This window comes from Camelus ferus, chromosome 16 (genome assembly GCF_009834535.1).
Source record: "Camelus ferus isolate YT-003-E chromosome 16, BCGSAC_Cfer_1.0, whole genome shotgun sequence".
Taxonomy (NCBI): Eukaryota; Metazoa; Chordata; class Mammalia; order Artiodactyla; family Camelidae; genus Camelus; species Camelus ferus.
The window spans coordinates 8494728-8511384 of record NC_045711.1 but is presented as its reverse complement, the minus strand read 5'-3'; the positions used below and the strand labels follow the sequence as shown (position 1 = coordinate 8511384).

General features: G+C 37.8%; 1 protein-coding gene across 6 annotated transcripts in view; it reads left to right on the top strand.

The window, feature by feature from the left end:
- STXBP4 (syntaxin binding protein 4) overlaps positions 1-16657 on the top strand; it is a 167972-nt gene that overhangs the window by 108585 nt on the left and 42730 nt on the right. The window contains exon 18 of one of the 6 annotated variants that reach the window (XR_004326646.1): positions 13053-13139. The exons of 4 other annotated variants lie outside the window; for them this stretch is intronic. Coding sequence is in view for 1 of the 2 variants with exons in the window: in XM_032498460.1 (XP_032354351.1) it covers positions 1095-1096 (2 nt within the window). In the remaining variant the exon portion in view is untranslated. Of the gene's footprint in view, positions 1-1094; positions 4425-13052; positions 13140-16657 lie in introns of those variants that run through there. One more of the 6 variants, XM_032498460.1, reaches the window with a different exon arrangement.

The following is a 16657-nucleotide window of genomic DNA, read 5'->3' as shown; positions in this document are numbered from 1 at the left end:
AAAAGTCTGTGTTGATCAAGTATCAAAATAATAAGTTTTGAGTGAAGTCCTGGGTAAGTAAATAGCTTGGCTAGGTAATAGAGTAATATTCAAAGATGCTTCAAGGTAACTTTTAACTTTAAAACAGTGTTGTGGAAGGCTGGAAACCATGCCTCTAATAGTATCTGCTCAATTTCTGCAAAGAGTGTTTTTCTGTAATTTTGTATAACCTATTACATTTTTATATCAAATTATATTTTAGAAATCCTGTAAGAACTCTTTATGTAAAGAAATTCTGTGGGTTTTTTAGGAGGGATGAAAATAATCACGATGAATGTATTATGTGTAAGCTCGGAATTTTATATATCAGACATTTTAAGTTAGTGTCGGAACAGTGGAGGGAAACACCTGCACACATAACCCAGTGGACACTGCGATCATTAATTTTACTTATTTTGCTAACATCAACCTTTACGTTTGTCAAACATGATTATTCAAAGAAAATATTTGAAATTCAGCAGAACTTATTTGGAAGAAAAGTGAAAAGTTAACATCTGCACTTTTTATCTGTTACAAGGTTATACCTACTCTGCTGTTTAAAACTAGCAAATAGTTTCTACGTTGTCTTTTTATTTAGAAATGCAATTGCTAATGTTTGCATATTTCTCAGAACTTTGATAATTTTGTGTGAGATATCTTTGTAAGTGTGATAATTCAGATAAACTTAGCCCATTTTTCTTTTTCTTTAGGCAGTAGCCTTTCCCATCACAATGAAAAGCAGAAAATTACAATCATGAGGTAGACAACTGAGCCGCAGTCTCCACCTCATTTCCTTTGCTGTGGCTATCTGGTTATTTCAAGTTACCATTTGAAATTTTTACCTGAGTAATGACCTCTACTTTCTTCTTAATTTAAGTACACTCTAGCATATTATACTATGAAATTTTGTCAGAAATGAGGATAAGATTTCTTAGGTCTTATAGCTTAAAACCAGTCTCTAAGTAATATCTGGACAACAATTCTCAACCATTTTTGGATCATGGACTCCACTGAAATCTAGTGAAAACCCTCTTCCCAGAAATGTGCAATTGTACACATTTTGCATCTGTTTTCAGAGTGCTGATGAGCCCCAACCTAAGGACCCCGATGTAGAATCACAGGGAACACCAATGCTTTCCACAGCGTTGGAAACGTGGCCATTCACAGTCCCATAAGAATACCTCCAACAGTGGGGAGTATGTGAATCACAGAGGCAGCTTGGAGGCAAGCAGCACTTTGAATCCATGGAAACAGTGCACCTCAGAATCTCTGATGGTCCTCAGAGGTGCCCCAGCTGATCATCCATCTTCACTAGGCAAAGTATTAACCCCTGGGCCTGTTTCCTCATATAAAAGGTAGAGGTCATAATATCTGAAGTGGTAGGACTGGAGGAGTAAATGAGAGAGCATGTAAAGTAGCTAACAGAGTGCCTGACCGTGTAAGAGTCTCCATAAATGAGCATGGCTGCTGCTGCTGCGAGTGCTGGTGCCCCATTGTTGCTGTTTAAAGGAATTCATTTCAGTAGTTACTACTTTTTCTCTATGGTATTAAATCATTATTTTCTAAAGCTTCATTCATCTTGGGTACGTTTGCAAATGTGATAGATGAGAGCTTTTCTTAAAATATAACATTTAACGTTGGTATCGATTTTGAGTTAGAACGTAATCATCACAGGAAGCTGCGGTTAAATGTCTGAGTCAGTGTCTTATCTTTCAGTTGTTTATTGCTAACCATAAGGAGACTTAGGTCTGCTCTGTCACACTGCTTGCAGTGAAACAGTACGTAGACAAAATAGGCATTTTCGATCAGGACCGGAACCCCTGGATGTGCTTATGTTGATCTCCATCAGTATTTACATGGTCATTCTTGTCATGCTTTAGTGTGATCTTTATTTGAAATAACTACATGTTCTGAAGTGTAATGTTTGTTTGATTGACTTCTAGACTAACAAAATTCTGTAATGAAAGCAGGAAGAGGGAGTTCTATTTAAGAAAAGTGTATATTAAAACAATACCTGGTCAGATATTCAATAGGAGGTCTTTAATAAAAGAACTTACTGACTTCCTGGTAAATTGGCAGTGGAAACACAGGCATCTACTTTCCTTCCCCTGGAAAAGACAAATGGAATATAAAAATAGGGTAGAAATCTGCAAAAGCACTAGCAGTTACAGGCAAATCCCCAGATCTCTTCAACTTAGGTAGGACCACATAGAAGAAAAGACCAAAGTCCAACTTGTTACTCCCTCTACTAAACAACAGTAGCAATTATGGGAGTAACTGGAGGGAACCCCGGCAGGAGGGCACCCCTAGTGCATTCTAATTTGAAGGGGTAATGAATGAAGTCAAAGACTGGCTGGTGGGGAGACGGACTCTTCTTACTCTGTTATCTTGGTGAGTCTGTGCCATTTGTTGAATCTCAAGGTCCACACAGACCTTTTGTCAAGCAGAAGGCCAGCTGGGGCTTGGTCCCTTGAACTGCCTAGATGCACTTTCTACCTGACATGCACTGGGGCATCCAGGTGACTAAATGTAAAGGGGACCCAGCATAGCGGCTTCTGCACCACCAGCCACATTGCTCTGCACAGCCACCTGTGGTCCCGGCTCCCTTCTCACCCTGCTCAGACTGCTGCATGATCCTTATACATGCAGTGCAGGGGCTCATGGGCCAGCCTCCCACCTGAGCTTTGAGAATGTAACTCCAACAGCATGGTCAAATGTCAGGGCATCCAGGGGGTTCACACATTCTTTCAAGGGTCAAAAATGAATTCTGAGTAGAGAGCTCTTTACATTCAAGCTTGTATAAAGAGAAATATCACACACATACACACACAGTCCATTTCAAGCCCTTATAAATAAATATATAATTTACATACAAATATATGATTATGAAAAAGTCTACAGTATTAATTCAAGAAAATAGAGATAGCTGTCAAGATTCAGAATAGACTTCAGGATCAAGATGGTAGCATGATCTCTTGCCAAAACCACCCCATTCTGCTCCTACACTTAGAAATGACATATAAAATTGTGTATGTGTGTTTGAAAGATAAAGACCAAGAAAGGAACACCTTCCTGCATCAAAGACAGAGGGTAAAACTATAATGATAGCTGGAGTCTTAAGCTTCTGAGATTCACAGGATTGAGATGAGCAGCTGGAGCAAAGGCTTCTGCACCCACGAGGGCCCAAATGATGCCTGAGCAAAGGAAGTAGGGAGCAGCAACCTCCCCGCAGAAAATACGCTTTCTTTTCTTAAATTACTCACATATTAGGCATTAAAAAAAATTCTTCCAATTTAGGAGCCATCTGGGCCTGCCACTAATTAAAGTTGAAAGTAAATATTCTCATCCACCACAGGTGGGGATATAACTTGGCACAACATTTGTGGGAATCAGTTTTGCAAGAGCTTTTAAAAGGTCTTTTTGAAAAGTTTTTTTGAGAGTTTAAAAAAAAAAAGTTTTAATGGTCATGTATTTTAACCCAATAGTCCCACCTGTTGGTATTTTTGCAAAGAAAATAATGAGCAATGTGCTTAAAAATGTATATATAAGTATTTTCATCATGGCATTTCTTATGGTTGTTCAACTGTTACAAATTGGTTGAATAATTATATAGCCTTTACTCAACCCATTGAAAATAAGAATAAACTTTTCCCCTGCTAAGCGATAACCGTCTGATTACACATGTCTGTCTGTGTGAGAACCCTACCTCAATTCAGGTATTCCTATCTGAAATTAGCAATATTTTAACTTTTAAAGTTAGAATGTCAGTCATAGCTTTGTCTTTACATTCTGAAGCTAATTGGAAGTTATTTAGGCAGATGGGAAAACATTTTCGTGAGAAAAAGTGGAAATGCAGTACTGCCGTGTTTGAAAGCCTTCATAATTTTTCTTTTAGACCCAAAACGCAGCCTTGTTATAGCATCTTCTCATTGTATTTATTCTAGGTCTCAAATCTTTGCTCTCCTTATTTCTTTCAGAGCATATATTTATTAACTAACATGAGTTTATCAAAGGAAAAGCCATGTATATATGTTTGGTGAAATTCAGCTATGCTATTCAGAACGGACATTACGGTATTTACTTCCATGTAAAGCAATCATACTATTTATATATCTTTCCCCTTCTAGAATTGGGGAAAATATTCCAAGCAGAAGGGAACTGCTTATGTGATTCTGATGCCATCTGAGAGACAGTTTCACCTGTTTTTGTAAGGCAGACCTGTTTTCTAGTGACTTGATTATTCAGAGCCAGATAATACCCACTGTAAATATTCGTGGTGTCTAACCATTCAAGAAAAACGGTAAACTTACATATTCTCTTGTACTGTTGCAAACTGAAAGTAGGTCACTGGTGTAATGTTGCATTAAGAAAATATATCAAATTTAATCTTGGGTGATTTCTGGAAAATAAACTATGCTTGAGTTATTTAATTTTGTGTTAATGGACAAATTATTATGAGCGTCAAGAAAAATTAGTAATTTCTTTCCTGGTACAGTTTTATTTCCAAGAAAAAAAAATGTGAGAGGAAAAAAAGATATCACTTAAGGAAAGGTTAATCATTTAGATTCACTTAGATTCATTACTTCATTCTTTCATGAACTGTTTATTGAGTATCTACAGTGGGCCAGACCCTGACGTGGGCCCTCTGAAAACAGCATACACCGCGTCCTTGCTGTCAAGCTGCTTGAGTAAATTGTAAGGGCAGAGATGGACAAATAAGTTAGCAAGCAAGCACATGACGACTCCAGACAGTGACAACTACTGTGCCCATAATGAACCAGATGATGCGTAAGGGAATGTGAGTAAGTGGGGATGCTGCTTCTCTTTGAGGAGGTGACATTTGAGCGGAGATCCAGCCAGGAGAAAACCAATGGGGGAAGAGCTAGCTTTTGAAGCCAAGTTCCAAAGCCCTGAGGTAGGGGCAGTCCTTGACATGTTTGAGGGACAATTTTAAAAAGCTTGGGTATGTGATGCATACGAGCAAGCAGGAGAGTAGCATGAGATGAGGGTAGAAGTGTAGAAAGGAACCAGATCGTACAGGGCTTTGAACATCATACTGAGGAGTTTGGGTTTCAGAAGGAATGACATGATCTGATCTACGTTTTAAAAGCTCATCCAGGCAGGAAGTCTAGTCAGCTATGACATGACTGACTTAGGAGATGGTATGGCTTAGGCTAGGTTTGGGGTAGCAAGAAACAAATATTCATTTTTAAAAAGAGAGATTAGTAATTATATATAATTTTTTGAACACTGGAAGTTCAGTATTGGTGTTTAAACTTGATATTCACGTGCGTATTGGGTCAGTGAGTAGCCAAAAGTCCAGGAGCACAAAGCAGTTACCTGTCATCCTCTTGGATATTTTTCTACCTCATGTTTCCCTATTGTTCCTTCTGCACTTTAGTTAACTGTTGGGTATTTGCCTTTTTCATTAAGCAAGTTTCTGAGAATCGAAGTGCTGAAATGATATAATAATACCAAATCTTATAGCAACCATCTACTTTTCTCTACTGGTACACAGGAGGCAAATATAATAGTTTGTCAGTCATAAAACTCAGGAAGCCACCATGTTTCCAGTATTTAATACACAAACAGATATCCAGGGTGAATCAATCGCAGAGCTGTGTGGTATGCGTTTTCATGGAAGATCATTTCCAGGACAGTGTTTCAGATACATACTTTCATCGCATAGACTGCCAGCAGCCATAAGGTATGAAGGCATGGCAAGACTTAATTTCTCCCACAAGGTAGGAAATTAGTCATCAGGGGCATCGCAGGATGTACAATATCTAGGATTTAATTAAGTAAAAGGCTGTATACCTTAGTAATAACATGGTGAACAGACTATAACGTAAAATGATTTCCAGCACAAGGGCAGAAAAAAATACAAGGACTACTTCAGAAATTACAGAAGGCGTAGATGGCAAAGTGTAGTGAATCATTTGTCTTCCAAAAAATGAAACTCTAATTCCTTTCACAATTAGCACTGACTATAATAATAGAATGTCTAAAATGTAGTTCATGTTGCAGTCCTATCACTGGACAAGCAAAATGTCAATGATGGCAAAAAGAAAGATTTTTCCCTCAAGGACAGAAAACGTCCTCATTCAAGCCAAATGCATTCTTTTAGGTTAATGGAATAGGTGTTCTCCAGAGTTCATAAGAGGACAGAGTATTAACAGTTTGTCTCAGAGAAGACAGCAGCAGCAGTGGTGTGCAGTACCAGCTTTAATAATTACTTGATATGATAAAAATAGTTCAGTTCAGATCCAGAAGTTCCCCCCTTCAACAACAGAATATTCATATAACTATTACAGGTAATTTATTTTAAAATAATAAAAATGGAAGAAGGTTCTTAAAAATTTTATCAGTTTTACAGTTTTAAAGTACTACTGTACATTAATACGTCCTTCAACCCTGTGTGATAGGCATTTTTACTTCTAATTTAAAAGATATGAAAAGATGAAGGCTCAGAGAACTTAAAAGATGTACTTAAGTTACATGCTTGGAAAGGACAATGCCAAAACCCCACCTTAGGCCTTCTAATATTAAGTCCTACGAGTCTCACAGGGGTATAGTTAAGTCATTATATCACAATTGATGCAATATTTTTTTTCCTCTTGGGAGCATATAAAATGGTGAGGTGTCTTACATTCAGCGTTATCTTAGGTTTGATAAGATTTGATGAACTCTCCGAGTCTTAGCTTCCTGTCTCTAAACTGGGGATACAGCCTTCATAAGGTTGTTTCATGTTTTAAGTGCACTAGTATGAAAGTACTTTGTAAAACATGAAGTGCTGTATAAATACAAGATTATGTTTTAGAGTTCATTTCTTATTTTAGTTAGAATCATTGACCCAAATTTCCCTCACCTTAACTAATTTTATTCAGAATAAAGAAACAGATCATGTTGGTTCAGGAAGCTTTAATAATTTTCAATCAGTTATAGAAGGATACCTAACTCATTGGTAAAGTTTTCTCAGGAGGTTGGATTTGGAGAGTATCTGTTTTCCTATTAGAACCTCAGTATTATTTGATTTTTTTTAGAGTGAGTATTCACTATCTATGAAATGTAAAGCATCCTTTAAAAGTGAAATAATTTTTTAAGCATCATGGAAACCTTACAGTAAAAAATTAAAGTTCTCTTTGGAATCATTTGTAGAACATTGTATGAAGAGGGAATAATAAATGTTACTAAGGTTAAAACTTTAAAACTGAGGATATAGGCTCACAAACTAAATCTTTAATAATACTTTTCACAAATTTATGACCTTCTGAACTCATCCAACCAACATTACCAATTAGATTAGAATGATTAGATCTTGGGACTATACAATACTATTGGTGTTTCTCATTTCTTTGATAACAACCCCCAAATGCTAATGAAAGTTAAAATCAAAGTAGATAGAACATTGCGAGTAAGAAAACCTACTTCTCAGAGAAGATCTTTTAAACCTAGATAAGTTTGATAAGATAAAGAAGTCTGTGTCCAACTGGCAATCTTGAGAGCTCTCCATGTTTCATACAGTCTTGTATACGGAGGGGGAGGCCTTGCTGAACTTGAACGGAAGATGGAAATATTGAAATCGCCCATGGATGGGCATAACTGGGTGGCAGTTCTCTGCAAGACTTTGACAAGCATTTCACCCCTATGAGGGAGGAGCAGGCCATATAGATACCTGGTGGAAGAATGTTCCAGGCAACAGGTGCAAAGGCCAGAAGCAGGAGAGCACCTCATGTTTGAGAAGAACAAAGAGGACAGTCTGGATGGAGAGGTCCAGTTCACTGAATCATTCAGTCCTCAGCCTAACTGTCTGCTTCTCAGAAAGCCCTTTCCTAACTACCTCTTTAATTTTGGCCTTCTCTCTACCTCCAAATATTCTATTTCACTCCCCTATTTTAGTCTCTTCTTAGGACTCCACACTGTTTTTTGTTTACTTTCTTGTCAATTCTGTCTCCTCTATTAAAATTGGAGCTCCTTGAGACCCGGGATCTTGAATGTCTTGTTCATTACAATTTAGGTAACACCTAAAACAGTACCTGGCACATAGAAGGTGTTCATGAACTATTCATATTCCATAATTATTATTAATATCTATTTAATAAACATAATATATATGAATGTTTAACATATATGTTTTAATATCATTTAATTAAGGAGTGAATTTAAACTAGTGAGGCACCATTTTTATTCCTCAGAGGGCCCTCTGTTAACAATGACCATCAGTCTGTAGCATTCGGGAGCACATCAGGAAACCAGCACACACACCCACACTGTTGGGAGATGCTACTCAGTTCAGCTCTTTTGGAGAGTGGTCTGTCTGTGTCTCCAGGAATCTAAAAATATCCATTTTCTTTGACCCTTCAGTTTGACTTCCAGGAACCTATTACAGAAATAAATACCCATCCATATGCGTGAATCTAATAAACAGAAATACCCACGTGTATATACAAATAGGATGTCAAGTAGTTCTTTCCACAAATATTGCTGAGCATCTACACATCAGCCACTCAGAAGAGAGGCTGGCTCTGCTAACGCTGAGGATGCCCCTGTGGTAGAAAGCAAGAGGCTGAGGCTCAGTTATGACGCAGGTGAGACGTGAGGAGGGACAGAATCACCTCTTCTGTCTTGTACTTGTAGACCTAGGTGGGCTACCACAAACCAGCAGCTGGGACTTTCTGACCGAAATATTTCCGTGAATGGCCACGTGGTTTTTTTTTCAAAGCAGTCGATCTGATAGAAAGGAAATAAGACTATTGAAAGCGATAAATTGTGAGTGAGAGTGATGCACCATAAAGAGCATTAGAGATGAAAAAAGAAGGAAACCGAAGTAAATCTGTAAGAGTGGGCCTCAAACAGCCCAGCCAGAAAAGAGTATGTATGGTACTTTCTCAAGGTAGATCATTAACCGGCGTGTGCCAGGCTGAAGAGTGAAGAAGCACGTCAACCATTTTGTGTAAGATCTGCTGGAATTGTAGTTCTTCCAGAAGAATCTGAAGAGGATGTGATGGCTTAAGTATGTACACATCTAGGCATATACCACAGAGTCCATGAAAACAGTTTTGTTTTGTTTTGTTTTAAATTTGGGTAAAATGGGTTTGTTCTCATGTTTAGAAGCCATTGATGGGAATGTGGCTTGTGGGGTTAAGAGATCCTGAAAGAAAAACTATACTGTATACAATTACTTACAGTCTCAGTAGGAAAGAAAAGGTCTAGCTGTACAAATAAATCAAGGGAAGCTTCACACAGCTCTTTGAAGAGCTTAGATGTTTAAACAAACATACAAACATGTTGGGCAAAGAAACAACCTAGGACTAACTAGAACTCTTTAAGAATAGTGGCAGGAATGTCAAAGCTAAGATTAACATAAGGTTTTTAAAAAATTAAGGATGAGACAAGCTGTGTTTGAAGCAGTAATGAAGAGAAAGAAGACTCGGTATGTTAAATTAATGTAGAGGTGAGAAGTCGAAGTAACGTGATAGGCAGCCTCTTTGGTGGTCACCATGATCCCTGCTTCCCAGTGGTCATGCCCTTATGTGACCCCCTCCCCCAGAGTACGTACAGGACCTATGGTTTACTTGTAACTAACAGAACTTAGCAAAGATGACAGAAGTGCATGATAACATTGCATAAGATTTTAGGGTTCTGCTGGAGTCTCTCAGCCCTTTGACGCTCTCCCTGGCATCAGAGAAGTGACTACTGTGTTGAGAGACCCACGTGGCAAGGAGCTGAGGGTAGCCTCAGGCCAACAGCCAGGAAACTGGAGCCTTCCATCCTATAACCACAAGGAACTGAATTCTGTTAACAACACCAAAATCGTCCCCAGTCGAGCCCCAGATGAGACCACAGCCTTGCCAGACCCTAAGAAAGGATCTAGCTAAGCCCTGCCCAGACTCTTGGCTCACAGAAACTGTGAGGTAAAAAATATATCTATATTTTAATCTGCCAAGTGTGCAGTAGTTTGTTACACAGCAGGAGAAGATTATAATATCATAAAATACTGCTGTTTGCTTCCATCTTCCGACTTGAGAATGTGACCTTCAAAATAATGTTTTTGCAAAGCTAGAATTTTCCCTGGAATAAAGAAAACTCCCTTCTATGAGAGTAAGAGATACAAATTACATTTTTACAACTTCAAGTCAGCTTTCAGACTTCCCATGAGATGACTCTTCTTTCTCCCCCACCCCTTTGACTCTTTTCCATCCAATCAAAGGAAGTCTGGGGGAAATAGAAGGAGACTCCTTTCCGAGCATAATTAAGGCACCATGTGATGTCTCATTCACATGGAACAGCCCCAGTACCTTTCACAGGCTGGTCACACACAGCTGATGCTCAGTGACGGTGTGATGAAGGAATTCCTTGATAAGTTACCTCACCTGTAAGTCCAATGAGAAGGAAAGAAAGTCACCCCTCCCAACTGTGCTCCTTTTCCTTCTTAGACTTTCAGGGATGAAAATACAATCATGACACTTCAACTTGTGCACAGGAAAGCAAATGAATAAACCCTGAGGATACAGAGATGAGTAGATTGCTTTTTGTTTATAAAAGCAACTTCTAAAACCTAATATGAATAGTGATAATTTTATAATTCTCTTTTTTCCTTCTCAGTCTACAGAGTTGTGTTTAGTTTTTTTTTAAACTGAGATATAATTGACATGTTTAGTTTTATATGAGTCTTATTCAGTATTGGCAAATGCCAAAAGCTTAATTGTCTGATTCCAAATGATATTGACATAATGGACTCATTTGTTATGTCTCCATTTTCTATCTTCATATCACATAAAAGCACAAACCTTTTATAACCTGACAATAATTGGAATGTCTTTATCTTTTATTCATTTTATTGTCAGCTTCCTTTTTTGTAGATCTCTAGTGGAAACATAATTTTAACATTATTCATTCCTGTTTGGTACATTGAATGCCTGCTACATTGTACCTCATTATTAACAATTTCTGAATTCTTTACAAATGCTTTCATTAATTAATCCCTAATTGCCATGCTGGACATTACTGAATACAAAATGCCCAAAAGATTTGGTTTCATTTACATAACATATAAGTATAAAATGGGTAAAAATATATATTCCATTGCTTTTACTGTCCATTTCAGGAGCATGGTATTTTTTAATCTAAACTAAGGAAATGAAAATATTTCAACTCCTAATGTCATTATTTATGGATTAGGAAATCACATACCTGTTGAATTGAAACCTTCATTTTAAAAGAATGAATTGATAAGTGCTCAGTAGCAATGTGTACTTTAAAAATTTAACAAGCACTATGTTACTTCTCCCCTGTAGTCTGTTCTCTAATGGTCCTTGATACATAAATCGTGCTACATCACCCTTCAAGTCAAAGCTCTTCAGTCACTCCCATCACACTCAGAATAAGATCCAAATTCTTTACCATGGCTTACAAGGTCCTTCATTTCTGGTCCTGTCTAGATGTCTGATTTCATGACTACTTCTCTTCCCTTGCTTATGCTACACCAGCCACATTGGTCTTTTTATAGCTCTTCAAACATGTTGAATTCATTTCCACCCCAGTGCCTTTGCACTTGCTGTTTCACCTCTCTCAAATGGTTTGTTTCTTCAGATCTTCACAAGACTCACTCTTTCATTTCATTCAAGTTCATGCTTTAATGTCTTCTTTTGAAAGAAGCTTTTCCTGGCCACTCTGTCTCTCCCTCTACTCTTATTGTTCTAATAGCACTGACTGCCACCTGCAACTGGGTTTGCCCCCACCCCCAGAATATCAACTTCAGGAAGGCAGGCCCTCACTTGTTCACCACTGTAGCCTCAGAGTCTCCTGCAGCAGTTTAATGCAATATGTGTTAAGTTAATATCTAGAGGAATAAGGTCATAGAGGCAGACTGTGTGGGACTAAACATTAATTGAAGAGAGAAACGAGGAAAAGAAGTAAAAATAACACTGAATTTTTAAGCCTGGATTATTGGAGGGTGGTAGAACCATCCAAAGTCACAAGGAACTCAGAAGGAAAGACAGACTTGGGAGAGAGGATCAGTTCTCTATTAGACATTAGAAACGCTGACAGACATGGAGGGGGAGACTGGAGACTGGTCAGGACTGGAGATGTTCTTTAGGGGATTATTTACATAGTTCTGATCATTGACGATCTAATGTGGTAGAAGAAGGGTGTAATAGGAGACAGAGAAAAAGTCCTTCGGGGACAGCTTAGAAGAAGAGGGACCAGGTAAGGAGCAGTCAGGATGATGGGAGCAGAAATGAAGAGATTATAGGGCGCTTAAAAAAAAATAAAAATAAATTAAAATATTTTTTGAAATGCGCAAGAAGAGGACTTCAAGGAGGGAGCGTTAAATAGTACTAAATGCTGATAACAAGAGGACAACGTGTGAAGAGTGGACTGGCTGTGAGTGTAAGCATTTGTGACCTTTAAGAGAGAAGCTTCAGTAGACTAGTGAGGGCAGAAATCATTTTACACCAACACTGTCTTGAATGTCAATTTAATCTTTCTTCTGTGATTCGTAAATCATTTCAGTATCTCTAAGGACCTCTTGGTCATTTTATAAATATCAGTTATATAACTCCATAGTCTAAAAGGTGTTTGATTAAGGTAAAAAAAAGTATAGGAAATTGAGCTGAATCTACACTGATCCTACAACATATGATAGAAGTTACTTAATTCAAACAAACCCCTGCCTGTGCCCAGGTTTCTGTGACTTTCTAGTGAGGGATCCAGTGTGCTCTGATAGCTGTCAACAGAATGTCATTTGAGTGTGTGCATAGTTTTTAAATTGAGAAATGTTAAGATAAAAGGGAAAAAAGTTAGGCAGCAATATTTTTTATTTTATTGTTGCTGACATAAAAATGTGTTAAACTTTACTTTCATTATTTTGAGAAGATCCGGAAAAAGAATGAATAATCAGAGAAAGTTGCTCATAATCTACCATCAAGAGGCAGTCATTTTACATTGTGACCTGACTACTTTCTGTCCTTTATTTCATCTTTTTAAAACTTCTAACACTTTGGGGTTATTTTTTTATGTAATGGGAGGAGGAGTCTAGTGGCCAACAGCATGAGCTCAAGAGTCGGATTGCCTGGATTCAAATCGCATCTCTGGGTCTTAACAGCAACATGATCTTGGTGAGTGTCACAACCACTCTGTGCCTCAGTTTCCTCACGTATAAAATATAGGAACGAATGGCAAATGGTTCTTTTGTAAGCTTAATTGTCTTGCTATCTGGCATACAGAACACCTTTCCAATCTTACTTGTTCTGTTTTCCCCTCCACTGGCACTCATTTGCAAGACTTCTCATCACTTCGGTTATTTGAGTTATCATTTTCCTGATGTTACGTACTTTTGTCACTGATTTTAACATGCAGATATTGTTTACATATACAAGCTAGGTTGAGAGCCACCTCTGCTCCTGGATACTGAGCTCATATGAGAAGCTGAGGAACCCAGCTGAGGGTGATACTTGTCTATAATGGCCTTAAAGTTGCACTGCAATGTGCCCCCACAGTAAAGTCGCATATGGCCTGCCTCTGTTGTGAAATAAAAAAGGCTAATAAACTAATTAAAGCATTTGATTATCTGTATTAAAGTTATTATCCTGAAGCCATTAACCATACAATGATAATCAAATGACTGGATGGGCCGTTAGCCGTAACGGGTCCCTTAGGGCATCACATCACAGCTGTGTGTGCTATGTGCACACTGTTGTGACAGAAATGTTTCTAATACTAGGCTAAATGTGAGCTATTTAACAGAGAAATGAAGGGAAAACAGTTTCTTCTTTTGTTTACTTCGAGAAAGGATTCGAATTTATTTTAAGTATCTTTAAAGCAAGAGGAAATTTATCTTTAAAGCAAGAGGAAATTAAGAAAAATGGCCTTGTTAGCCTCGTGGTTAAAGTAATTGGTCGAATACCACCAAGGCAGAGGAAGATGGCCATAAAAGATGCAGCGCCTCTCTCCTGGCTCATGACTGAAAACAGAATTAAGCCTCAAGTTCTCCCAATTATACTCAATGGGTCATTTGAGAATGACAATTATAGCTATATTTCCCAGAGCCAACCTTGATTTTGAGGGTTTGGGCACTCTTTCAATTACTCTCCTGTTTAGGAGCTTAGAAAAAAAAAAGTATTTATAATATTCTTTCTTTGTAAGGTTTTTGTCAACCTTAGCTTTTTCTGAAAACATCTTTGCTCTGTTCTAGTACTGTAAGGTAGGTTGTTACCCAAAGGTGAGTCTGTCCTTATTGGTAAGATACCAACAAAGTTCTGTGCCACACATTTCTATGCTTTGGGTTAGAGAGTTTTTATGAACAGCAAAATGCTATTATTTTGTTGCTTGAGAAGGTGGTGAATTGACATTAACTTAAGGAAACAGACTGCTGGAGGTTTTTCTAAGTATCTTGCAGTAAATCAGCCTTCAAAGACTTCCTTAGGAAGCACATGGGCGCTTTTTAAAAATATAAATGCAATATATTAAGCATAGTTCTTAAATCATCTAGCACTTTTTTTTTTCTAATCCAAAGATAAAAAAAATATATATATCCATGTGTAATATGACTTCCTAGAGATGTGAATAACAAAAAGCTTCGATGTTCTTAATCCAACAGAGATGTCAGTTTCCTAGTTGTTTGTGTGTTTTCGTTTGTTAGTTGACTAAGAGGGAGGTCACATTTGTGTGGCAACTTGGGTTGCCTCAGTTCATTGTCTTGAAGTTTTCTTTTAAAGAGGGACTTACTATGTACTTCTTCCCAAATAAAAGAGCAAATTTTTGTCTATGTATTTTCTGAATTTTTAACTACACCTTTTTTTTTTAATTCTTTGGCGTAGAAGCCATTGTTTGTTTGTTTCATCTCAAGTTTTTAATGCAGAAAAAAGAGGATGGAAACTAACACTTATTGAAAGCTTATTATGTGCCAAGCATTGTGCTAGATGTTCCACATGCCATTCAGTCCTCATTACAACCCTGCAGGATGCTGCGTTATGTTCACTGAATGGACGTTTGGAAACCTTAGTAACTTGCCCAAGATCCCATAGCCTGTAATGGACGGAAGCTGTATTAGACTCTAACACCAGTGCTGTGGAGTTTTCGCCCGTGGCCTTGCCAGCAAGTCGTAAGTCTGACGGTGCCACCGTTCAGGAATCACAGACACTACCACTGTGAGCTGTTGGGACTGACATCTGCCACGTGCTCTGGATGTAGACAGGGTCAAGCCTATCATTTTCACTGAGTACATAGAAGCCATTGTTTATTTGTTTTCTCTTTAATGAAATGCAGCAACACGATTATTTTAAAATAAGCTGTTCCTTAGAATATTTGGATCTCTAGCCCAACCCCAGTTACAGTAGTAACTCATGAGCAGAGTTCTGCCCTTGGTGAATCTGAGGCTCAGGGCTCCAAAGCCATTGCCAAGGGAAGCAGCCCTAAGTAATGAGAGTATTAGGGTGGAGAGATGTCATCTTGCAGCATCTGGAGTCCTTTTTAAATTTACCATTCGGGAGTCAAATCTGAGCTAATCAAAAGTGGTTCATGTGCTAGGTTTAACCATGATGGGAAACTACAGAGTTAAGATTTCTTCCATTCTTTTCTAAATTGTTAACGAATGGTTCAGTTTAGGTTTTCTACCTTAGTCTTGCTAGTGCAGTATACAACTAAGGACAAATCCAGGAAATAATGCCTTGTTTGATTGTTTATATTTAAACTAAAACATCTGAGCTACTTTCTCATGTCTCAAGAACTAAAAAGTTTAAAGAAACATACACATTTATAAACATTTTTTTAATGCTCAAAGGAGATATTGCTATTTCCCAAAGACCTGGTAAATGCACTCAAAAAAAGTTGTTGTGGAGTGCATTTGCATTTGAGAATATAGCTTTAATATTTTATTGTCAAAGAATCTTGTGGTATTTTTTAATTTTTCCAAAGACCATTTAGTGCCTAAATCCCAGCACACAGAGGTTTACCGAAATATCACGTTCAGAGAACCAGGAAGGCAAGCAAACCTGTTGGAACGCACAGGGCAGCACATATGCTCAGTTGCTGACCTGCCATGTGACCAGTCCAGTTTCCCCATCTTAACTCTACGGCGTGATGATGCTACAGAAACCTAACTGGTATTTAAAACAGTTTTGAGATTTACAGATAAAAAAATTTCACAGAAGCACAAATCTTATTATCGGGCTTTCTGTCTAGTGGTTGCTCTTAGTACACAGTGAATATAAACTTCCTTGAATATGAAAGTAACCTGTTAAGACTGTGATGAGGTCAAAAAGGATAATTATGGTGATAACTAGTTATCATGTAAGTTAACCAAGTGTAATTACAAGGCAGTTAATTGTTAACTTTTGTTTAAACATGACTTTCTTATGTGAGTGGAAGACAGAGAAACATCAGGCCTGTGTGATCTTCGGTTATAGTGGCGCTCTGTTACGTGACCTAGATTTCAAGTCTCTGTAGTATTTCCTGTACAAAACTAGTGTATTCCCTCTGCTCACCTACCACTGACAATAACCTGTGAGTCAGCTACATAGAAGCACTGTTGCTGTAAAGTTTTTAATCAAGACCTTTTATGAATAAAAAACAAGTGCAGATGAGCTAATAAGTTAAGTATAATCAAGAATCTTTCTAGAGATAAATTTCTCAGGAG